A 23,967-nucleotide genomic window follows, 5' to 3' on the forward strand; every position below is an offset into this window, starting at 1 on the left:
TCTCAACATCATCATAGCTTTAAGATATTTTATTTTTCAAATGGATCTTTTTCGTTAAAATCCGGTGAAAAACTAGCCTTGAGAACTAGACCAATTTCTTGCTTTGCAAAGTCTGGCTTGCCAGGCTAGTGAAAAACAGATTGCCTCACCTTTACCCGTGTTACTGTAGGGCACAAACAAGCCCCTCCCACTTTCCTCAGGCTATCCCAGTAGCCAATCACAATGCAGTTACTCTTATTCACATCCCGGGGCCTTGCATTTTCGGCTTTTATTTATTACCAGTCACTCAAGCGCACAACGAGTTTCCTACTTGTTATGGTTCACAGAAGGAGTTTTTGTGAAGTTAAATAACGCATGATACGAATAATTATGGGCCAGTCATTTTAATATTTCTTCTAAATTGTCATTGATCAATCACATTTGTTATTCCATGTATGACCACACGGGAGCAGGCTTATACCATGATTGTGTAATCTCTGACTGCTTTCATTTATAAACAGTTTTCTGTCTCGTAGGCAGATCAGAAACTCTAGGCTGTGGGCTTCAACCGGCTTCAGCACGATATTTTTAATTTAAGAAGATTTAATAAATTTTGAGACACCTGAATCGCCAGACTTGTCGTGGGCGGGGCTAACGTGACAGTTAAATGAGTAGGAGCCGCGCCGGCCACGGGACCCAGCCTTTAAAAAAGCGGAGCCACGAAAGTTCAGCGAACCGTTGTGAAGACACGTTTCCGCCCACAAGAAAGATGGCGGCTCCCTTGCTGGAGAAACTGTCCGAGTCTTTGGGTTCCCCGGAGCCAGCGGTTCGACTCCTTTTATCCATATTAATCGGTGAGTTTCGCCTCTGAAATGATTTATTATATTAGCTGGAAGAGCTGAGCGGGAATTTAGGCCGTTTCCTTTGCTCTGAGTGCAACTGTCAGCCAACTTAACGCTCATTCAGGCACCACACCGCAACACTACACATTGTATTTGTGCATATTTTCCTTTATAGTCTTTATTGTATTCATTATTTGGATACGGGCTGCTTCTAAACGTCACATTCAAAATGTTTCCTGCCAAAAACTCACCAACAAAGCCAAAAAAAGAGCTGCTCACTGAGATGAATTTGTGTCCTAATTTGTTGCACAGTTTGTTAAAGTGTGTAGCTCACAGGCATACACGAACACACGCTTGGGATAAGCTATGAGTGAGGCTACAGGCTTAGCATTAATGTATGGCACAGGGGTTGGTGGTGAAAACGTGTCACTGGGGGAGGGAGAAGCTTTGACAAGTGGGAATGTGCACAGGCTGCCAAAATCTGCCCCCCAACCCATCTACTCCCCCACAGAGGGTAGACACACACTGAGATGCGTTAATGGTTATTATTGTTATTATTATTATTTAAGGGCACAAGTTGGTGTCACACTCAGAGCTGATGAAGTATTACTGGGTTTAACATGTTGTGCTCAAGGATTATAAGCGGCTAGATCAGCTGTACTTAGGTATGGCTATTTCTGTTAGCACCAGTGTTAATTTTACCCTCCTGTCATCCCTCATACCCTCACACACCTTGAGGCTATTGGGTCTGGTTTCAGGTTTCAAATAAAGTTAGAAAATAGTCTGAGTTGGGAGACGTCAAAAAAGATGCGGATCAAAACTGTGCGAACCTTTAGGCTGTCATGTCATCGCTGAACTTTGCTCCAACACAAGGGCGCATCTTCCTCTGGACTCCCAGCAGCAGCACATCAGAGTGAAAATGGCCATTCAGATTAGACTTTGGTTGCATTAACCCATTGAGTCAGCCTCCTGCACGCTCTTTGGCACAGTGGGTTTATTCTTTCTCTTATGAGTTGCCTAATGTGTTGTTGCACAAGGCGCTTGCTGTATAGGTCCTGCTTCACACTGCTAACCTAGTTTTGCCTGTGTTAAGTTAGATTATTCTTTGTTTTTGAGCTCTGTTTGGGATTTGGCAACCCCTTTAGAGGAGCAGCAGGAACATGAAACATGGCATGTGGCTGCCACACTTTCAAAGGAAACAGAAACTGGCAGCTTTTGACGGTTTTTATTTCAGTTTCCTGTGGTTTTGTGTTTCACCAGAAGGTAGAACCTAAGACTGGACCTGTTCTGATGTTATAATGTTCTCAACTCCATTGTGGAAACGACACCCTAATCTGTCATGGCTTTGGATGCATTTTGAAGTTTTGTTCTTCGTCTTGAGCTGCAGATTTGTAGATGGCTAGATATTCACTAAGGACATCAATTGTTATCTTTGGGATGGTGCAGCGCGCGACACACAGGCTGACCGGTGGGACTTGTTTTGTGTGTGTGTGTGTGTGTGTGTGTGTGTGTGTGTCACTTGTTGTGCAGGTCAGAGCTGTTGCTGCCAGGATGCATGACCTGTGGCTCACTTGGCTGAAATAAATGTCCATTTGTGTCTCCTCTGCAGGGTATCCTTTTGCTCTAGTGTACCGGTGGTTCCTCTTCTACCAGCCTGCCCCAGTTATCCACCTGTTCCACATTTTCTCAGGATTGGCTCTAGCAGCATTTAACTTTGGTGAGACCCAACAGGAAAGGCGAACCTTTCAGTTATCTTTAATTATTGATTATTTACATCCACGTTTACATGCCGAGTCATTTCTGTTTTCTCTGCTTCTGGATTCATGTTTATTTAGGCAGTTGAGATTAAAAAAAACAATCTTTGAAGCTTTTCTGGTCTTTTAGACATCAGAGAGGATGACCTTATCGATCAGAAGGCTACAGGCTTTAAAACCTTTAAGTTCAAAGTAAAAACGTTGTTATTGTCTCAGTTTTCAGGTGAGTCAGGAAGGAATCTATTTTTTTAATAAATAAAATCAATTCTAATGTTTTTATTGCACTGCATTCATCATGAATTCAAATAGAGGTGCTGAAAAAAATCGATTCAAGTCTGACTCGGGATTCTTATAAAGATTCAGAATCGATTCCAAGAACTCAAATATTTGGCACGTTACAGGTGTGAGATGCACTTTTTTGATCTTTGTTAGGAGAGTCAGTACTCCGTTTACTTTTGTGCTCCCATAAACTGAGATGATTTATGTTTGAATCTGCTGATAAGAGGGCACTTGAATGTCATTTTTTCCATACTCAGAAATTTGAGATATTCTCATATTTATTTTCTAAGTTGATAAATGAGTACTCAGGATTACTCATGTAACTTGTTTCTACACATACTGAAAGTATTTGACCGTATTACTTTCAAAGCTACTGTTAGGTAACTACAGATTTGTTATATTTTACAAGGTAAGCAAAAATAAATGTTGCCTTTTGGTCAAAAGATTGTTTCTGTTTACAGTTTTAGAATCGCTTTATTTTTCATTGTAAATTAGCATTTTTGGAGCACGACCAGTTTAAAGTCAAATAAAAATGACCCATAGCTTTAACTAACTTGTACAACAAAGTAGTTCATCCTGGAGCTGACACTCTTTGTTAATACTGATTGTGAATCGATTAAAATTGAGAATCGAGAATCGATTCTGAATCGAATCGGAATCGAATCAAATCGTGAGTTGCTCTGATTCACATCCCTAAATTCAAAAGCAATTAATGTTGATTTTAGCGAATTAAAAACTCTAAGGTTAGTGACTTATTCATCATCATCATCATTTATCATTTCAAACATCATTTATTATTTATTTATTTCTAACATGCCAATAACATCACAATTAACAACAGGATATAAATCAATAATAAACCTCACAAGATGAATCAATAATAAATCTAGTTGACATTGTTAATTTAATCTTTACTAGTAAATGCACGCAGGTTCTTAGAGCTACAGTGACTTTATTTTTTAAGCTACAAACGGTCATTTTAGTGCTAAATTATTCATTTAAATTCTCTTTTTTTAAAACAGCTTCAGTTAAACTTGTGTTTTATTCCAAGAGTTTTGTAAACAACCAGCGGTAGTTCTAGTACTGTTGAAGCAAACCGAGCCAGACTCTTCTAGTTCATCGATGCCTTTGGGGATGGCTGATCTTGTCTGTGTATTTGCACATGGAGCTGATTTTGCATATAGATGAATCAGCTTTCATTGAGTAATTTCTGAGGAAGTACGTGTGGTTTTCAGTGACTTTGCCAGCAGGTGTGACCACTAGAAATGTTATTGTTGTGCATGAGGCTTGAAGCTGTCCTCGTGTGTTCAGTACGGGGTGTTTTCTGCTCAGATTTACTGTTTCAATCTTCTATTGCTTCTGTCTCCTTTTTTTTTCTCTTTCAGACCTAAAAAGTGATTTCAGATGATAATATTTCATAAGCTATTTTTAGGTTTAAAATAATTTTTAATGGTCAACAGTCATTTCATGAAAGGATGTAAGACGGATCCTCATCATGTTTTGAATGGGATTTAATTGCATTTTTCTCCTTTCTTCACTCTTTTGCGGCTTCACTCGGATTTTACAGCAGGTCTGTTTTTCCTCTTTTCCCAAAAAGCTAATTTAAAGTAGTTTCTTTGTCTCGGCCGATGCTAAACCATGTAGGAGAAATGCTGTTGACACATTCAGTCCAACAGGTCACACTCCACTGCCCTCACCTTCTCTCCCCCCCCCCCCTCCATCTGTCTCCAGGCCCGCAGCTCTATCACTCCGTAATATGCGTTTTCGTCCAATTTTTGATGTTGAGGCTCATGGGAAGGACGGTAACGGCTGTCCTGAGCAGTTTTACCTTTCAGATGGTGAGCTCTTTTTCCTCTAATTTGATTTGAATGTGTTCTGTGGTGCAGAAAAAGCAGTTTAACTCCAGGAAATGAGAAAATAAAGGGAGTGCAGAATTATTAGGCAAGTTGTATTTTTGAGGAATCATTTTATTATTGAACAACAACCATGTTCTCAATGAACCCAAAAACTCATTAATATCAAAGCTGAATGTTTTTGGAAGTAGTTTTTAGTTTTAACTATTTTAGGGGGATATCTGTGTGTGCAGGTGACTATTACTGTGCATAATTATTAGGCAACTTAACAAAAAACAAATATATACCCATTTCAATTATTTATTTTTACCAGTGAAACCAATATAACATCTCCAGATTCACAAATATACATTTCTGACATTCAAAAACAATACAAAAACAAATCAGCGACCAATATAGACACCTTTCTTTGCAAGGACACTCAAAAGCCTGCCATCCATGGATTCTGTCAGTGTTTTGATCTGTTCACCATCAACATTGCGTGCAGCAGCAACCACAGCCTCCCAGACACGGTTCAGAGAGGTGTACTGTTTTCCCTCCTTGTAAATCTCACATTTGATGATGGACCACAGGTTCTCAATGGGGTTCAGATCAGGTGAACAAGGAGGCCATGTCATTAGTTTTTCTTCTTTTATACCCTTTCTTGCCAGCCACGCTGTGGAGTACTTGGACGCGTGTGATGGAGCATTGTCCTGCATGAACATCATGTTTTTCTTGAAGGATGCAGACTTCTTCCTGTACCACTGCTTGAAGAAGGTGTCTTCCAGAAACTGGCAGTAGGACTGGGAGTTGAGTTTGACTCCATCCTCAACCCGAAAAGGCCCCACAAGCTCATCTTTGATGATACCAGCCCAAACCAGTACTCCACCTCCACCTTGCTGGCGTCTGAGTCGGACTGGAGCTCTCTGCCCTTTACCAATCCAGCCACGGGCCCATCCATCTGGCCCATCAAGACTCACTCTCATTTCATCAGTCCATAAAACCTTAGAAATATGTCTTGAGATATTTCTTGGCCCAGTCTTGACGTTTCAGCTTGTGTGTCTTGTTCAGTGGTGGTCGTCTTTCAGCCTTTCTTACCTTGGACATGTCTCTGAGTATTGCACACCTTGTGCTTTTGGGCACTCCAGTGATGTTGCAGCTCTGAAATACGGCCAAACTGGTGGCAAGTGGCATCTTGGCAGCTGCACGCTTGAATTTTCTCAGTTCATGGGCAGTTATTTTGCGCCTTGGTTTGTCCACACACTTCTTGCGACCCTGTTGACTATTTTGAATGAAACGCTTGTTTGTTCGATGATCACGCTTCAGAAGCTTTGCAATTTTAAGACTGCTGCATCCCTCTGCAAGATTTCTCACTATTTTTGACTTTTCTGAGCCGGTCAAGTCCTTCTTTTGACCCATTTTGCCAGAGGAAAGGAAGTTCTCTAATAATTATGCACACCTGATATAGGGTGTTGATGTCATTAGACCACACCCCTTCTCATTGCAGAGATGCACATCACCTAATATGCTTAATTGGTAGTAGGCTTTCGAGCCTATACAGCTTGGAGTAAGACAACATGCACGAAGAGGATGATGTGGACAAAATACTCATTTGCCTAATAGTTCTGCACTCCCTGTATCTAGAAAATAAGACTAGTGCATGCATATTATTTAGATTTTATTTCCAGCCATAGAAGACGGGATGCAGAAATGTAGTTTTTGAGTCACCCGTAACATCAATGGTGCAAGAACATTTCTATACACTGAAATATTGCAAGAGTTATGATACTGAATTGATATGAGAAAATTGTGTGAAAATAAGTCCAGGACTACAAATGAGCATCATGAAAGTGATGTCATCGAACCAGACACGGAGAAAACTGAGGGAAAATGGCTGTAAGTTCAGTGAACTTCCCACAGGACGAAAGAACCAGCATAAATCTGGTCATGTGGTAAGTAGCAGCTACGCTAGGGGAGAGGAGATTATGTGGTGACGTCACATATGCGACGTGCCGATTTCTAGTTTTTAGTCATGCTAATTACGAACTTTTACAAGCTAATGAGTCTCAAAGTACGTGACTGGCATGGTCGAAACACCCATCATTAATTTTCATTTAAATTGCAGTACAGCATATGTGTGATCCAGAGCGTAAGGCAAAGCGGATTAGAAAATGGCGTTTTTAGCCCCGTTGACTTGCATTCATTTTTTCGTTCTTCTAAGGACCCATGAGCCGACCGGAAAGGGAGAAGAATTAGGCTCCCTATTGGGCACTGGAGAGCGTAACAATTTTGCCACCATATTGGGTGGGTTCCGCACTCTCCAAACCCAACTGGAGTCTATGCAGAGTTGGCAGCTATGCCTGTTTTTTGTGCATCTTATGGTGCAACAACCAGCGTACTTTTGAAAACAGATCACTTGGGATTTCTCTTGACTTTTCTGGTGAACATGTTGGGATTTTGTTTTAATTTATTTTGTTTAACGATATTTTAATTATGATTCCATATATGTCTAATTTAGTGAAAAAGCATAATAAAGTTTGTGTATGTGTTTTTTTTTTTTTTTAGTTGAGTAAGTGCCTTCTTCAGTAAAAATTAATGCACTGGTGGCAAATATACCCATCCAAGATGGCAGCCGGCCACTACGGCAGCTCCAATAGGCAGCGCCAGTCCACGGGGCGTCTATGTATATATCTGTGGCCATAACACTGGACATGTCTTGGAAGTGTCTGGCCGGAGTTTTCCAGTTAAATTCAGTCTTAATATTTGTAAATATCGTCTTTTAGAATCAAAATGAATCGTGTCACCTCCGCTGTGATTTAATATATCAAATATCCAAATTCTTGCCAATACACATCTCTGTTTAACCTACAAAATCAGCTGGCAAAAAGACTCGAATCCCCATATACGTTCAGTTTTCTTTTACCGTTACTTGTTCCAAGTCGTGTTATTTGTCGCATTAGAAAGCTGCAACATTGTCAACTGCAGCTCATTTTCTAGAGAAATAACTTTTCCTTCGGGGAACTGCAGCAGACACGTAACAAACCGACATTCCACTTAGAGGAAAAAGTACGCTGGTGCCAAGTGAATGTTGCAAGGTCAGGTTTAGTCATTTATAATGAGAAACTGTTTCAGAATTGGTGAGTAAGAAAAAGCTTTTATTCTACACCAGGTGGATACTGGCAGTCATTTTATAATTCATTACTTGGAAATATATTAAATATAATTTTGAGTCTATTGTGAGATGAACAGTCAGTCAAATGCACTCTTTGATTCTTTTTTTTTTGAAAATAATAAATTGGTCTTTAATTGGTTCTAAAATCAGGTAAACAGAAGTTTAGAAAGAAAATGCACTAGAATATTCATTTAGTGTTTTTAAAGGGTAATAACTGTGCCAAAAACAGAATAATCACCATTATAAACTAACTATACCATTACTGCTTCTATTGAAATCACGATTATAAATGGTGGCCAAAGGTCTAATGTGTTTAGGCATCTGAATAAAACTAAACGTTTAGCCAGTTTACACAATTTTAAAATGTTAAACGTCTTTTGCCTTTTTTCACAAGTAAATAAGCTTAGAAGTTTATATTATGTATGAATGCTAATGGGGAGTCGTTGTTAATTGCTGTCCCGTTGTTGTGGCTAAATGTTACCAAGCTTGTTCATCTGTTTACTGATCACAAATGGGGACAGCAGTAGCTCAGGAGGTAGAGCGGGTTGTCCAGTAATTGTAAGGTTGCAGGTTTGATTCCGGCTCCGACTAGAGAATGCTGCTGTAGTGTTCTTGGGCAAGACTCTTAACCCATGTTGCCTGCTGGTGGTGGTCGGAGGGACCGGTGCTGCCAGCGCTCGGTAACCTCGCCTCTGTCTGTGCGCCCCAGGGCAGCTGTACATCGTAGCTCATCCCCACCAGGGTGTGAATGGGTGAATGACCCTATAACCGAGTCGTGGAGTCGACTTTTCCACAATGCAAATGCATTATTTATAAATAATTGTTCATTAAGGTTGTGTATATATATATATATATATATATATATATATATATATATATATATATATTGTAGGATGTGACTCGCCATGTTCTATAAGAAAAGTACATTTTCTCTCCACTGCTCTGGATACTGATTGAAAGCTTATTTTATCTGTTTTCTGACTGATTTTTGTTTCTTCTCTAGGTATACCTGCTGTTGGGGTATTATTATACAGCTACGGAGGAGTATGACATCAAGTGGACAATGCCTCATTGTGTCCTCACCCTTAAACTAATTGGTGAGTTTATTACAGCTCATCTAGTTTGAATAAAAACTTGTTTCATTAACTTTGTTTTTCTGATTTTCAGGTTTATCATTTGATTTCTATGATGGAGGGAAGGAAGCGGTAAGTTGGTTGGCGTATTTAGCTTCTAGATGTGTCTCTGTGACGTCTGTTCACTTTTTCGTTGGGTCACGTGCATTCTTCTGATCTCGTCTTGGTTTCCTTCCTCCTTCAAAAACGGGGAAGAAAGAGCTTAAAGGAGTTGGTTTGTCCTCGGTGTAACCACAGAAACTGAAGATGACCCAGATTAGAAGCGATATTTGCACAATAGCTGGGTCACGCAACAAAAACATCGGTAATGTCAACTTGTTTTTAAACGAAAAATTATTAAAGGATTTTTATTCTGTCTTGTAATGATATAAACTTAAACATGTGCATACCAGTGGCTGTATGGACAAACCCTCCGTGACGTCACCCGTTGGTTTCTAATCTAAAGAGCGGAAATGAAGCCCAGTGGGCGGCTCCCACCACTGCCATCCTGGGTGTGTCGCACGTCTCGTCATTCCAAGAAAATACAAAAATGGAGCTGAGAGCGGGGCTGTGATGGTCGCGGCAGATTGACACCCAACAAACTCGATGTAGCTATGAGCTAACGGAGGATGGCGGGCGCTTTTAGCCAGAAAACTACAGTTGAGCAACGCTGCTACCCTCTGCCTTCTAGGCTTTAAACGCTTCTAACGTTGGGCCAAAGCTGAGGCCTTTCGTAGCACTAATGGGCCATCTGCTACCTGTCAATAAAAAGGACACGCCCCCAAAACATCATTTAAAACTTTAGCTACGTCTAATTGGATGAGTTGCAAAACAAATTCACTCTTCGGAGTTGTCATGATAGTAGACCTATTATATCTTCTATCTCTCCATCTCACTCTATCTCTCACTTTCTATTTCTCACTTTCTATTTCTCACTTTCTATTTCTCACTTTCTATTTCTCGCTTTCTATTTCTCGCTTTCTATTTCTCGCTTTCTATGTCTCTCGCTTTCTATGTCTCTCGCTTTCTGTCTCTCGCTTTCTGTCTCTCGCTTTCTCTGTCTCTCGCTTTCTCTGTCTCTCGCTTTCTATGTCTCTCGCTTTCTATGTCTCTCGCTTTCTCTGTCTCTCGCTTTCTCTGTCTCTCGCTTTCTCTGTCTCTCGCTTTCTCTGTCTCTCTCGCTCTCTATTTCTCTCTCTTTTGCTCTATCTTTATCAATCTATCTCTCGCTCTCTCTCTCTCGCTCTCTATCTCTCTTGCTCGCTCTCTCTCTCTCGCTCTCTATCTCTCTTGCTCTGTCTCTCTCTCTCTATTTCTCTCTTTTGCTCTCTATCAATCTCTATCTATCCCTCACTTTCTATCTCTCTCGCTTTCTATCTCTCTCGCTTTCTATCTCTCTCGCTTTCTATCTCTCGCTCTGTCGCGCTCTATTTCTCTCTCCATTTCTCTCTCTCTATTTCTCTATCTTTATCAGTCTATCTATCTCTTGCTCTCTATCTAAACAAAGGTTAAAATAAAAATTTGGTTGGCTAGAAATATTAAATCTAGCAAAATAATCTAGATAGAGAGATATCTATATCAATTGGAACTGGCTCCTTTCTGGAGCCAGCCCCTAGTGGATGAGGGGGGAACTGCAATTTTTGTCACTTCCAGGTTGGCCTCATTCTTGGCAGGAGTTTCCTCTGTGATACAGTCAGGTTCATGCGTGATAACGTGGTTCTCACAGGCAAGTTGATCAAAAGATCTAGAAGATGTCTGAGGGTCACAGAAGTAGCCAAAAACTGGACTTCCTGCAATCCGAAAGATCCAAACAAAAGTTATTTTACGTGAAAACTTTCTGTCTCTTTACCCAGATCTGGTTTAGCTACGTGTATCAGAATAAAGGAAACAAAACAAATTCTTTCTCCGTGTTCCCGACTTCACTTTAAGCCTGGTTTATGCTTCTCCGTCAGCTCCGCAAGGGACAGACACGCACGGATTGACGGAAGTGTTTTGCTCTCATACTTCTCCGTCTCCCGGAGAGCGTTGCAAAGCAATTGCCCGGCAGGACCACAGAGGGCGTAGCGCTGTTCTGTGGTATCCTGTCATGTATCGGTCCAAGATCGTGTGTTTATATTGTGTTTTTTGTGTATATAAGAGACTTTTAACACGGACATATTTGTCTCTCATTCTCCCACCTCTTCATGCGCTCCCCACCTCTAAACCCACGTTTCCTGTCATTTCCATCCACAAATAAAACGCTTGCTGCGCATCTTTTCACTCCAGTCACGGGTGAATGAAACGTTCATATTTTTAGAGTTTTTTTCGCGAGGTATTCTTCAAGCTTCTCCGTGTCTGCCGCTAGTTATCCTCGGCTCTCTTTGCAATGGCGGCGCTGTAAACAACAGCGGCGTCCTGACCAATCACAAGCTTGTGTAATCCGTTTCGTTCGACGGATGTTTAAAAAAGTGGGCTCGACTCCGTACGTACTTGCGTGCCCTACGCAAGGACGGATAATGGCGTTGCGTGTCTCCGCACTGACGCAGACGGAGAAGCATAAATCAGGCTTTAGTCATTCATTTAGATGAATCTCAATAAAAATGCATTTTTCTTCTAAACAGATTAAACTATCATTTGTTAGCAGCAGCAGTTACTTTTTGTTTAGTGTGAAATGAACAGATTAGTAACTAATTTAAATGTCTCTCTGCAGCTTTCTCTCATTTGCATTCTAATTAAAAGATTTGCTGAGCTATTTTCTTCAGAGTATTAATGTTCACTGGGATGTCAAAGGTCACTGTAGTTTGTAGTCCTTCTGCACGTTCTCTTTACATTTTTCAGCTTTTTTTAAAAGGATTTTTTTTTAAATTTCTTTGCACTTCCTCTTCTACCTTGTGTGTCTGTTTTCCTCTACTCCTCACATCCAGCCCCAGCTCAGCGAGGAGCAGAAGAAGAGCGCCCTGACCTCAGTGCCTTCGTTGCTGGAGGTTTTCGGCTTCTCCTACTTCTACGGTGGCTTCCTGGTGGGACCCCAGTTCACGCTGCGTAGCTACCAGAGCCTGGTGGCGAGGGAGCTCACCGACTGCCCTGGAAAACCTCCCAGCAGGTGAGAGCGAGCAAATCGTGAGTGATAAAGAGAAAGAAACGTGTTCAGACACAATCTTAATTAGATCTGTTTCAAGAAGACAAAACGACTCTCTGGTGTCGCAGCTCCTTCGGTTAACATTTCCCGTCTCATTATCTTTTCATTTCTGTTCCAGTGTTATTCCTGCTATGAAGAGGTTTGCTCTGGGTTTTCTCTGCCTGGTGATATATGCAATATTTAGTCCGTCATACCCAGATAGTTACTACTTAACAGATGAGTATGAGGTGCGAAGTAAAACACAAAATACCTAAAATTTCAATAAAGAGGAAATCATTTTAACTTCTTTATTTCTTTTTGTTTTTCTGCAGGCTCAGCCTTTCTGGTATCGCTGTGTTTTTATTCTGCTTTGGGGAAAAGTCATTTTATATAAATACGTCAGCTGTTGGGTCATAGCAGTAAGTTGCCCCTTTTTTGGTGCAGAATATACAAGTATGTCTGTGGAGGTTCTCAGTCATCCAGGTCATTGTAGTCTAATGAGCTTTGAAAGAAAAGCATCTGGACTTCTTTGAGTTGCTTGAAGACGGTTCACCTCTCTTCCGAGAGGCTTCTTCCGGACCTTAGAACTGAAGAAGCCTCTCGGATGAGAGGTGAACCGTCTTCAAGCAACTCAAAGAAGTCCAGATGCTTTTCTTTCAAAGCTCATTAGACAATATACAAGTATGTATCAAAACACCAAGACGAGACCAAAGAGCAGCAGTCTGAGGGTTTTACAGTTGAAATCCCCCCCCCCCCCCCCAGTGAAACACAGTAGAGGAACAATCGTGATATGTGGACGCTTCACTACTTCAAAGAAGTTTTTAAGTGAAATGTGTGGTTTGGTTCGAGTCATGATTTTAAGAATTTGTCAAACCTAAAAACAAAGTTAAAAGGGGCCATTTTAAATCAGGAAATGACAACTTTTAACGTTCAGCTGATTGAAAAGTTCAGAGGATGTTTGTGTTGAAACAGGTTCTGCAACCAAATTATATTTGCTTGCATCACATTTTCTAATATAAAGCAATATTTAAACTTATTTGACATTTACACTTAGAATAAAAGAAAAATCAAGAATCTGTTTGCTGTATTTATCTGTAGACACTCACAGATTCCTGGTTTTAAGTTAACCAAAAACCCATTTTTTAATGATTCTTTCTGATTATAATTGGTCACTCTGAGTTTTTCATTCAGGCTCAGTGTGAAAATGGCCTCCTACACTTCTCCTCCATTAGTATCTGATATGTAATGGATTGAAAAACGCTTGGTTCAGAAAAGCCTGACAGATCTATGTCACATTGTCACTTAGCACTCATGAACTCGTGACGGGGACATAGCTAGTGACGGGAAAGGTTGTTGTTGTTTGTTTAGAATCCAGGAAACAGCAGGTCACCTAGTGGCTAGTTAAAGCTAACCATTAGCATTAGCAACTCCACCACACGACAGAACTCCTTCAGGCCCATCTTGGCTTGCGACGGGGAAAGTATTTGTTGGTTTATTGTCCAGGAAATTGCAGAGTGCATCTCGGCTAGCAGAAACTAACCATTAGCAATAGCAACTCCACCACACAGCAGGAGCTCCTCCAGGCTTGTGTTATTTGTAGAGATAAAACATCACCATTGGAAAGAAAACCGACTCATTGCTACTAAAATGAGTTATATAGACCTTTTTTAATGTAAAAATGAACCATTTTAATTTAGGAAAGGATGACTTTTGACTTCCAGCCCACTGAAACGTTAAGCTAGATGGATGAAAGGTTCAGGGGATGTTTTTGTTGAAACGGATTCTGCAACCAAAATACTATCTTGCAAAGAAATATAATATAATATAAAACATTATTTAACCCTATTTGATGTTTACACATTCAATCCTGTTTATTTTTTATTCTATTTCTTGTGTATTTGCTGAATTTTTCTGCAGAGATGCTCACTAATTCTTGATTTGAACTTATTAATTTAACTAACAACTTATTTTTCTCGTGTTTTCTGATTCCAGGAGGGCGTTTGCATTTTGTCTGGGCTCGGGTACAACGGCGTAGTGGATGGTAAGCACCAGTGGGACGCTTGCGCCAATATGAAAGTGTGGCTGTTCGAGACAACTCCACTTTTCGGAGGAACAATCGCATCTTTCAACATCAACACCAACGCCTGGGCTGCCCGGTCAGTCTCTGTGCCGCTCCTGAGTTTTTATCCAAAGGCGTGTTGTAAAAGTTACAAATTTACTGATATGATCATTAAATGGAGGGAGAAAGTTCAATCATTCATCCATAAACTGGAATCTTTCCCAACAGAGGCTCTGGGTTTTCACTTTAAGAGGGATCACAAAGAGGAAGTGGAATATTTAAAAGTAATTGTTAACCGTTTTCCACCTAAAACGTCACGCATGAAGTCATTTTAGAACAACTGTTTGATGAAGACCACAGCGAACAAAGCAATTTATTTATTGAGCGTACAGTTTATTACATGGTCCATTTCCATTGAATGCATTAAAGATTTCTGCTTACTTTCACTTTTCCTCTTTCCAAACTGCTTCAGAGGCAGAAAGCAGAGGGGGAGGTTTCTGAAATGTAATTGAAATGGTCAAATAGCACTAAACTGATGGTGGGGGGTTTACTGTGTCATTTTCAGGCTCTTAGTAAATGTAACGCAGACCTGAAACACAAACGATCTAATTATCCCACCTACAAAGGATTGCCTACTAATAGTTTGGCGATTTTTGAGGTTTCAAGCTCCTTTTCATTCAACCAGATGAGGATGGAGGTCTAATTTATTGTCTCGTTGTAGAATAAAACGTGTAATTATGTTTCAAACTAACACAAAGTATTGTGTTAGTATAAGCACATTAAAAATGTCTAAACTGCACACATGCATGCAGGAAACCAAAAATCAGCTTAAGACATTTATAGATATTGTCCATTAAAAACGTTTGATCTCTAATCAGTATGCATGATTGTTGCACGTTTAAACTTGGTTTATTAGATGTTTCGACTCTAAAATAGATTTTTAAGGTGTTGAAATGTGATTCGCGAGACCATCTGCAACCTTTTCCTATTTTTAAGACACGTGTTCAAGCGGTTGAAGTTTCTGGGCAACAAGACGACGTCCCACGTGGCCACGCTGTTTTTCCTCACCATTTGGCATGGCCTGCACTCTGGGTACATCCTGTGCTTCACCATGGAGTTCCTCATCATCACAGTGGAGCGACAGGTAGGATTCTGCAACGCAATAAAACACATTTGTACACATCGCCTTTTTTTTTTATAAGGGATTCAGTTGATCAAATTCATCTTACTTGTGGTTTTCATTGTGGTTTAAAGGTGTGGAACACTGAAAAACATTTTTTAATGATTATTTCTGATTATAATCAGTCACTATGAATTTTTCATGCAGGCTGAACATGAAGGTAGTCTCCTACACCTATCTCCTGCATTAGCTTCTGATAGAAAATAGACGGTGAAGCTCTAGGATTAGAAAATCCCGACAGATCCACTGTCACTTAGCATTCATGGACTCGCCCATCTTGACTCAAGACGGGGGAAGGCTGTTTGTTTAACGTCCAGGAAACGGCAGAGAATGCCTTGACTAGCAGAAGCTAACCGTTAACATTAGCAACTCCACCACACAGCAGAACTCCTTCAGGCTTGTGTTATTTGTGGAGATAAAACATCAACGTCACGGAGCAAACAGAGTCAGTAGAAGAGTCACGTTGCTGTTAGCCAATCAGAGGTGAGATGTCCGAATATCAGGAAATTTTCTGATGTGACTCTCTTCTAGTTCCTGAAACGGGCGCGCCGGAGTTTTGTTTCCCCAGATTACGACTTACGAGGCCTTCATTCCTGCTAGAGAACACTGCAAATGTACTGTTTAAACAAGTAGATCCCATCTTTAGTCGAATGCATGTAAAGCCGCCATCCCTGTTTTGTGTGTTTGTGCGACAGGCCCAGGCTTTGGTGCGGGACAGTCCGATGCTGACCAAAATGGTCAACAGCCATCTTTATCCCATCATCTATGTAGTCCAACAGTTTATCCACTGGCTCTTCATGGGGTATCCTCTCGTGCCGTTCTGCCTCTTCACCTATGACAAATGGCTCAAGGTAAACTCCGATCTCCTGAAGCCGAAGCGGTCCAATGACCCTCTAATGCAATAGCACATCTGTAGGTGTATGCTTATGAAAAATAATCACAGAAGTCCCAAGTTCGATGTCATCTTTTTTGAGGAAAAATTTGTTTTAATTTGTTTTTGAGGTTAGAAAAGTGTTTAATTTAGTGGATATGCATTTTATTCTGAAAATGCATATCCATGTCTTACTGTTGTAAGAAGCAAATGTATTAACAGAAAAATAAGACAAATATGAGAAGCAAATGATTACATGAATTAAAGGGACATTATGGAAGTTTGACAGCCAAAACATGTATAGAAATAATAAATGTCTTCTTCATACATTCTCCTGCAATGCCCTGGTCCTGTAGAATGAGCCCTGGCATTTTTACTGTGATTTCCTGTTTTTCTGTAAAATCACAGAAAAAGAGAGATGCTCGGGTCGAGCAGGCTGCTTCATGCGCGTTCACGCTCAGGCATAGCCCGTAGCATTTGCTATCCGTAGCTTTAGCAGCAGAGAGAGAGGTAGTGCCACTTTGTCGCTGTTCCTAACGCCTAGTGACAAACCTAGCTACATTTCTGAGGACCCTTAGCTACTTTCTGTAGAACTTTCTTCTAGATATTTCCTGCAAATTAGCAACAAAATAGCCATTTTCACTCTGAACCATTCTTTGGTTTGACGTTGTTTCAGCTGTCATCAAGGATATGAATGTTACTAGAGTGTAGCTCACCCAGTAAGATGTCTGACTCCCATGCAGAAGACCTGGGTTCGATTCTGGATGTGAACATAGTTTATTTAGAGTTTCTTTTTTACATTAATGGTATATTTTTTTTTGCAGTAAGATGCCCAAATATTTGAGACTCGCCGAACGGCATTGAATTCACAGATAAAAAAGATGTGGGTTCAACTTTCATTTTGGAACAATTTTTCAAGCAAGGGAAGGGAATGATCTGAGCATGCAGGAGGACTGACCCATCATAAACCTTTGTCGGCTGTGCTGAAGAGAAAGGTACAGAACCAAATTATTTAATTAATTATCTGCACGTTCTCCTGTACTCTTGTCCTCCGGGCCGGACACACACACACACACACACACACACACACATACACATACACATACACATACACATTCACACACACACACACAAGAGACTGTCTCAGCTGTTATTTTCCTTAAGGAGTGTGCACGTACAGCATGCGCGCCTCGTGCACGAGCATACTATTTAAGCTGCCATTACGCTTTTGGCCTGAGGGGGCAATCACGAGCATAAAAATTCAAAAGTCTGTAAAGTCCCTTTAAAAGTAAAGTAACAGAGGAAGTCATATTTTAGTTTAGTAAATTTGTCTTAAATCGAAAATTGAAAAAGTGGGACTTTCAAACATTGACCCCGACTTTCCACTGGCTGAGAAAGAGGTCGCGTAATGTAATGGTGACATTCTACCCGCGAGCTCGTCACCAACCGGGAGCGATTCTGACGCAAAACGGGAGCGAAAGCGTTCCTGATCCCATGACCTCACGTAACCACAGGAGAATTGCTACACCACACGTGATTCCAGACGTCCACACACAATGACAAACAAGAAGAAAGATGGCTGCATGCAAGAAAAAATGTCTGTGGGTTATTTTCTGTTCTGTTTACATCAGTTACAGAAGCTCACAGGGAATGACGTACTGCACGCGACATTTATTTTGAAAGTTTCTGGATGTTCTACACTGCTTTTGTGTTTAACTTCCTGTCTGGCTGGATCTAAACTGCAGAATTTCACGTGTTTTGGAAGTGTAGAGCGTCACAAATGGACTCGAAGCGTAATGATGGCATGCCCTCGCTTCTGGGGCGCGTCAAACTTCACTCTTCGCTGCCCGGGGAAAGGAACTCCTCCACTCTAATGGCGGCTAGTTGCTGCGTAGGTCGTTTCATGGGTGTTTTGCTTTGACGTGCAGTGGAAAGAAGGGGTGAGATTTAGATTTTCATGTCAAAGTAGGAAAATCCCAAATTTTTATTTAGCATGCTTCTAATATGATGTGGCTTTTGGTGTCAAATACTGAGAATAAGAACACAAAGTCCAGCTTGGAGGAGCCTGTAGTAAAGTTTTTGTTCCAGTCTTGCTGAACTCTCCATGCTGCAGTAGCACGTTAGTTTTCTTTTACCTTTTTTTGTATTTTCCCCATTTTTACTATATTTTGAACTGATGCACACAGAGTTTTGTTATCTTCCTTTTCTGCTTTTCTCACTCTGAAAATCTGAAGCAAAGTTAGTTTTAGGTATTTTTAAAAGTTTAAAGGGACTTTACAGACTTTGAATTTTTATGCTCGCGATTGCCCCCTCAGGCCAAAAGCATAACGACAGCTTCAATAGTAGGCTCGTGCACGAGGCGCGCATGCTGTATGTGCACACTCCTTAACAAAAATAACAGCTGAGACAGTCCCGTGTGTGTGTGTGTGTGTTTGGGGGGGGGGGGGGGGGGTGCAGACAGAGGACAGGAGAACGCGCAGCTAATTAAATAATTTGGTTCTGTACCTTTCTCTTCAGCACAGCCAACAAAGGTTTATGATGGGTCAGTCCTCCTGCATGCTCAGATCATTCCCTTCCCTTGCTTGAAAAATTGTTCCAAAATGAAAGTTGAACCCACATCTTTTTTTATCTGTGAATTCAATGCCGTTCGGCGAGTCTCAAATAAAAATTTGGGCATCTTACTGTAAAAAAAATATACCATTAATGTAAAAAAGAAACTCTAAATAAACTCTGTTCACATCCAGAATCAAACTTCTGCACGATAGTCCGAAGTTTTACTAGGTGAGCTAAAGCGCTAGTGACGTCCTTTGTATCTGTAACATTTATATCCTTGATGAAGGCTGAAACAACGTTCAAAGAACGGTTCGGAGCGAAAATGGCTATTTTGCTACTAATTTGCAGGAAATATCTAGAAGAAAGTAGCTAAGGGTCCTCAGAAATGTAGCTAGCTTTGTCACTAGGCGTTAGGAACAGCGACAAAGTGGCACTGCCTCTCTCTCTGCTGCTAAAGCTACGGATAGCAAATGCTACGGGCTATGCCTGAGCGTGAACGCGCATGAAGCAGCCTGCTCGACCCGAGCATCTCTCTTTTTCTGTGATTTTACAGAAAAACAGGCAATCACAGTAAAAATGCCAGGGCTCATTCTACAGGACCAGGACATTGCAGGAGAATGTATGAAGAAGACATTTATTATTTCTATACATGTTTTAGCTGTCAAACTTCCATAATGCCCCTTTAAAATGTTGCCAAAACACCGTCCTGGGGCTTTCTTCGCCATCAGAAGCTTCTACATTTAAGTATTGTTCGTAATCTGCGTACAGGAATTAGATAAGACTGGGCTTAGCTTTTCTTTCATTGTTTTGCTGCAATAATTAAGCAAATCTGAACGATATTTGCCAGAGGACGCTGCATGTGTTTCTGAATCTGAACTCCTGCTGTGCAAATAAAGTGGTCCACTGAAAATGAAGGCTGCTGCTGCATGAAGAGCTGTTGGTTTCTAGAGCTTCAAATGTAGCAGAAAGAAGAAAAGCGCCTGGATAATAAAATGTTTTAATGCTTTTAGTCGCTGAAAGGTAAACGTGACCCTTTTTCTTTCTGCAGGTGTATTCTTCCGTCTATTTCTGTGGACATTTGTTCTTCCTGGTGGCGTATTTAGTCATGCCCTTCCTCCGTAAGGCTCTGGTGCCTAAGAAGGAACGGAGTGAGAAAAAGCAGCACTAAACCGGTTCAGAGTCCTTCCACGGTACGTAGGCACACGTCAGAGCCCTTTTCTTCCCACTGCCGACGTCCATCCGGTGGAAAGCGACCGCTTCAACACTCTGTTTCCTTCCAGGTGCGTCTAAAGGCTGAACATCTATGAAGGGAACTGTGCCGTTCATGGAGAAGAGCACAAATTGTTTTAAGGCCTTTTAGTAATATATAAATATTTGAATATATGTTCATGTAAAAAAAAAATCTATATATTTTTGTGTTTTTTAAGCTAAAGGGGAGGTTTTATAAACATTTGAACGTATGTTTACAGGAAGTTGCCGTCGTGCCACACGGGTTGATTGTGGGACGATTTCCTGCTTGTTGTTTTTGTTTTAATTGAAGACACGTGGGACTCGAGGAACTTGAGAGACTTACTTGCTGTCGACACAGGATTGCACTTATGAGTCACAGGTTTGGAGTCTGTTTTTGGCTCCAGTGTGTTATTTTTTTTGTTGCTTCTTTGTTCCGACTCCCACATCCAGCAGCAGCACCAAGCCTGGAACAAGAGGTTTTGCGCACAGCGCCAGCAAACAAGACACTTCCTGACGCCATCATACTACATGCATATGATTCATCTGTATTATTGTTTCCTGCCGAGCCGTTTGGAGGATCACCAGGAGCTTGATTTCTTTAAAAATGGCTGCTATGTTTATACGTGCACCATAGAATCACACACTAACACCCAACTCAATGGCCTTGAATCCATGAATGTTTTTTACTGTTCGCGTGGTCTGGATTTCTTGTGATTTAAAGAAATAAGTCAGAAAAAGGGTTTTAGAGTTTTTATGAATAAGAACATGCTGTAGTTTTTCCTCCAACTGTGCCACTCTCATCTGTCTGTCTCCGTTTCAAATTTGAAAGTGAATTGCTTTTCTTCTTCCTCCATTTTTCTTTTAGATCCGTCTTTGGGGCCCGTAGGCGGATTTTTATTCCCTATAGATTAATTTGATCTTTAAAAGTGAAGTATTTGCATCGTGTGAATACTTTATGATTTGTGTATTTTGGGGGGATTTGCATGAAATTCCCGACCTTTACCCCCCTGGAGAAAGGCCTCGGCTCTGCTGCTGCCAGTGTCCTTCCACACACTTGTGAGCAGGACAAACCTCACTGTAGCAATGCTCCAGACTTCAGTTATATTTATACACAAGGTGATCATTATTAATTGATGAGTTGCTATTTCCAGAGATGACTTTATTGCCTTATCCTTAAATGTACAAATGGAAGTATGGGATGTGGGGATGATTTTTTTTAATTGTTCATTAAAATGCTGGATTTCAAATAAATGCCTATTTGTTGTGTTTTGATATGGGCCAAACAGGGGGGTATGACGTCATCTTGCAGTGTGGACCGAGCCGAGTTGGAAATGGGGGGGATTAGGGTAAAACCCACGAACACGTGAGGTGGAGGTGGTCATTACAGATGTTGACAGCTGAGCGTGATGAGATGAGTTGCGGTGCGGTGCGGGTGTCTGAGTCACGGTGGTGGATGTGCAGAAAAGAGCCAGAGCAGCAGTCTGCTGGTGGGGGCCCGACAGGAGCCGGAGAGGTGGGAAGGACGCAGTGTGGGCGGGTCAAGAAGCGCCGAGAGGGAGGGGACGACCGCGTCATATCCACATCGCCTTTTCTGCTCCTGGGAGAAAAAAAAGCAAGGACGTCCGTCGGATCCTCTTCCTCCTCCACGCATCTCCTCCCTCCTGAACACCTCCCCCCGTGGCTGCGCGTTGGTTTTTCGGGCTCCAGGAGCAGATCCATCCCTCTCCTCCACCTGGAGGCTTTTTCCCCCCGCTGTTGCTCCCAGCCTGCCGGGGTTTGCCGAGCCGAGCGGCAGGGACGCGAGAGGCGGATGCTGCGAGCGTAGAGGAGGCAGGGTACCAGCCAGGAGCATCACCGCACTCACCACGGTAATCTGCTGCTCAAAACCCGCAATTCTGTCACGTTTCCGCTCCGGACCGAACCAGCGCGTCCGAATCGGTCGTCACGTAGCTCGAAATGTGTGTCAGCTCCAGCGTGCGGGGATAATTGTCGCATAGCATGCGTGTTTTCTCCCGGACAAACTACACGGATGGAGTCTCAGGTTGTGTGTTTGTTGTCTTTGACCTGCTTATATAACCTCGAGTCTAAGACTGAAGATGTGTGGATTTGTGTCACCAGTGGCAGATTTAAAACCCTCCCAGGAGTCATCAGCTGTTTTTGTACATTACACACCTCATGGAAGTGAAACGTTACACACACACACACGCACACACACACACACACGCACACACACACACACACACGCACACACACACACACACACGGTGCTCCACAGGCTATTCAGGATCTATTCATGTCAGTCAGAGCAGCGTTATGCTTCTGGATTACTGCTTCAGTCGTGCAACTGAGGCTCCATCCATGATGAACATCCCGAGTGCAGCATCTTCTTACTATACTGTCAGTTTTGATGCATGAATTGTACCCCCCTCTCTTTCCTTACCCCACCCTGTTACCCCATCTCTCCCCCCTTTTCCCTTTCCTTTCCTCTCTCAGATGGACAGAATGATTTTTCTCTCCCTCCTCCTTTGCTTGACTTCAGTTGCCAATGGCAACAAAGGTCAGTTCCTCATCCTTTTTTAAATTGGTAATTGTGAAGTATTGAGATGATGGTTTACATTGCCATAGAAACGGACAGCGCTGTCTGGGTTTTCAGGTGCAGCTGTGGCTGTTCTGCCCACAAATGAACCCTGGGACTTCGTTGTTATTCTTGCATCACATGAAACTTGAAGTCTTCGTGCATGAATGTCTGCTCCTAAAATCCTGCATGCAGTGTGACTTTTTCATGCTCCAGTGGAGACGATAGGTTTATTGTAATGATTCAGCATCATAGTTCCAGTGGTTACGCTGAGGGGAGGCGAGCGAGTGTTTGAGGAGGAGAGGGTGATGCAAGATTGAAGTGGAAGGGAGGAGAGGGAGTAAGTGGAGAAGGAGCTGTGACAGAAAAAAACCCCAGGATGATGAGGAAAGAGAGGTTCGGTGCATGAGATCAGGTGACACGAGGGAGAAGAGCAGAAGACGTGTGAGACAGATGCTGGGAGTTTTGTGTGTATACAGTATGTGTGTGTTGGTGTGCAGGGGCCAAGCGAGGAGAAAAGGAGGGGTGGGTGTTGTGGAGCGACAGAGAGCGGAGCAGTGCCAAGAGGAACAGACACAGAGATGGAACGAGATGCCTCTCAATCTGTAATCCCAAATGTAATCCACAGGCCTGATGCTCAGATTAATACATGGCAGTGTGGAGGGAGGGGAAGAGATCAGTGTTTGGGTGGTGTGTGTGTGTGTGTGTGTGTGGGGGGGGGGGGGTAAATAACTAAATAACAAACTAACACAGAAGACTGTGGTGGTGTCAGCCAAAAAAGGATGGATGTCTGTGATTACAGCAGGGTGTTGAACCTCTAATTCTGGGTGCCTGATCATGCAAATAAAATGAAAATGTTTAAAACAGAACGGCATTGACAAACTGGATGCATTTACTTGGATTCACTTTATAAATTTTGATAAAAATGCTTTCAGAAGACACACAACCCCACATTTTTATAGCAAATTTTAGTAAATATTGTATTGATATGTTTATTAGGGCTGGGGCTCTATTGAAAATGAATCTAATTAATTAGAGGCTTTGTAATTAATTAACCTTGATTAATTGTGATTTAATCGTTCAAGACAAGTTGCTTATAAGCAATTTTTATATAAAAAATAATGATGCACAGATGACACAGCAACACTTTAATGAGTTGAAAGTTTAAAGAGCATCTTGAATTTTGATCTTTGGATATTAACAGTCCCAGGTATGCGACTTCCTGTTTAACAGAAATATTACAGACAGTATTTGCAGGGCAGTCTTTAATTGCTAGCAACTCACACTTTTTTAGATGTAGGCATAAACCAGAGGCCTCAGAGAAGTCACTAGTCACAGAGCTAGAGGGATTTGGTTTGCATTTTTTAAGAAGAGTGTGGTGTTAGGCTCCCTATAAGTGGATGCTTGGGCTCAAAGGAGTAGGTTTTCAACG

The 23,967-nt window shown here is 41.6% G+C and overlaps 2 protein-coding genes across 4 annotated transcripts in view; both read left to right on the forward strand.

Annotated features, from left to right (window-relative positions):
• Positions 1–526: 526 nt before the first annotated feature.
• lpcat3 (lysophosphatidylcholine acyltransferase 3) lies at positions 527–20,680 on the forward strand. 2 transcript variants are annotated; one of them, XR_011520550.1, is made up of 13 exons: positions 527–833; positions 2,431–2,538; positions 4,586–4,692; positions 8,862–8,955; positions 9,026–9,063; positions 11,874–12,052; positions 12,207–12,315; positions 12,400–12,486; positions 14,060–14,223; positions 15,123–15,270; positions 16,002–16,157; positions 19,779–20,010; positions 20,200–20,328. XR_011520550.1 is itself a non-coding variant. In XM_015950241.3 (13 exons), the coding sequence occupies exons 1-12, from the start codon at positions 647–649 to the stop codon at positions 19,896–19,898; spliced, it is 1,497 nt and encodes a 498-aa protein (XP_015805727.3). In that variant the 5' UTR covers positions 527–646; the 3' UTR covers positions 19,899–19,920; positions 20,011–20,680. The 2 variants fall into 2 exon arrangements, 1 of the variants encoding a protein (XP_015805727.3); XM_015950241.3 differs by having other exon boundaries at positions 19,779–19,920; positions 20,011–20,680.
• A 912-nt stretch (positions 20,681–21,592) lies between these two features.
• clstn3 (calsyntenin 3) overlaps positions 21,593–23,967 on the forward strand; it is a 31,587-nt gene continuing 29,212 nt past the window's right edge. The window contains exons 1-2 of one of the 2 annotated variants that reach the window (XM_015950238.3): positions 21,593–21,828; positions 22,454–22,517. In XM_015950238.3, the coding sequence (XP_015805724.3) occupies positions 22,454–22,517 (64 nt within the window). In that variant the 5' untranslated portion in view covers positions 21,593–21,828. The remainder of the gene's footprint in view (positions 21,829–22,453; positions 22,518–23,967) is intronic. The other variant, XM_015950237.3, reaches the window with a different exon arrangement.

This window comes from Nothobranchius furzeri, chromosome 5 (genome assembly GCF_043380555.1).
Source record: "Nothobranchius furzeri strain GRZ-AD chromosome 5, NfurGRZ-RIMD1, whole genome shotgun sequence".
NCBI lineage: Eukaryota > Metazoa > Chordata > Actinopteri > Cyprinodontiformes > Nothobranchiidae > Nothobranchius > Nothobranchius furzeri.

What these genes read in the sequence shown, in the direction of transcription:
- lpcat3 (XM_015950241.3), top strand. Translation starts at nt 647, where the DNA reads ATGAGTAGGAGCCGCGCCGGCCACGGGACCCAGCCTTTAAAAAAGCGG. An exon ending in CCTTTTATCCATATTAATCG is followed by an intron (nt 834 to 2,430) that starts GTGAGTTTCGCC and finishes TCTCCTCTGCAG; the next exon opens with GGTATCCTTTTGCTCTAGTG. An exon ending in ACCAACGCCTGGGCTGCCCG is followed by an intron (nt 14,224 to 15,122) that starts GTCAGTCTCTGT and finishes CCTATTTTTAAG; the next exon opens with ACACGTGTTCAAGCGGTTGA.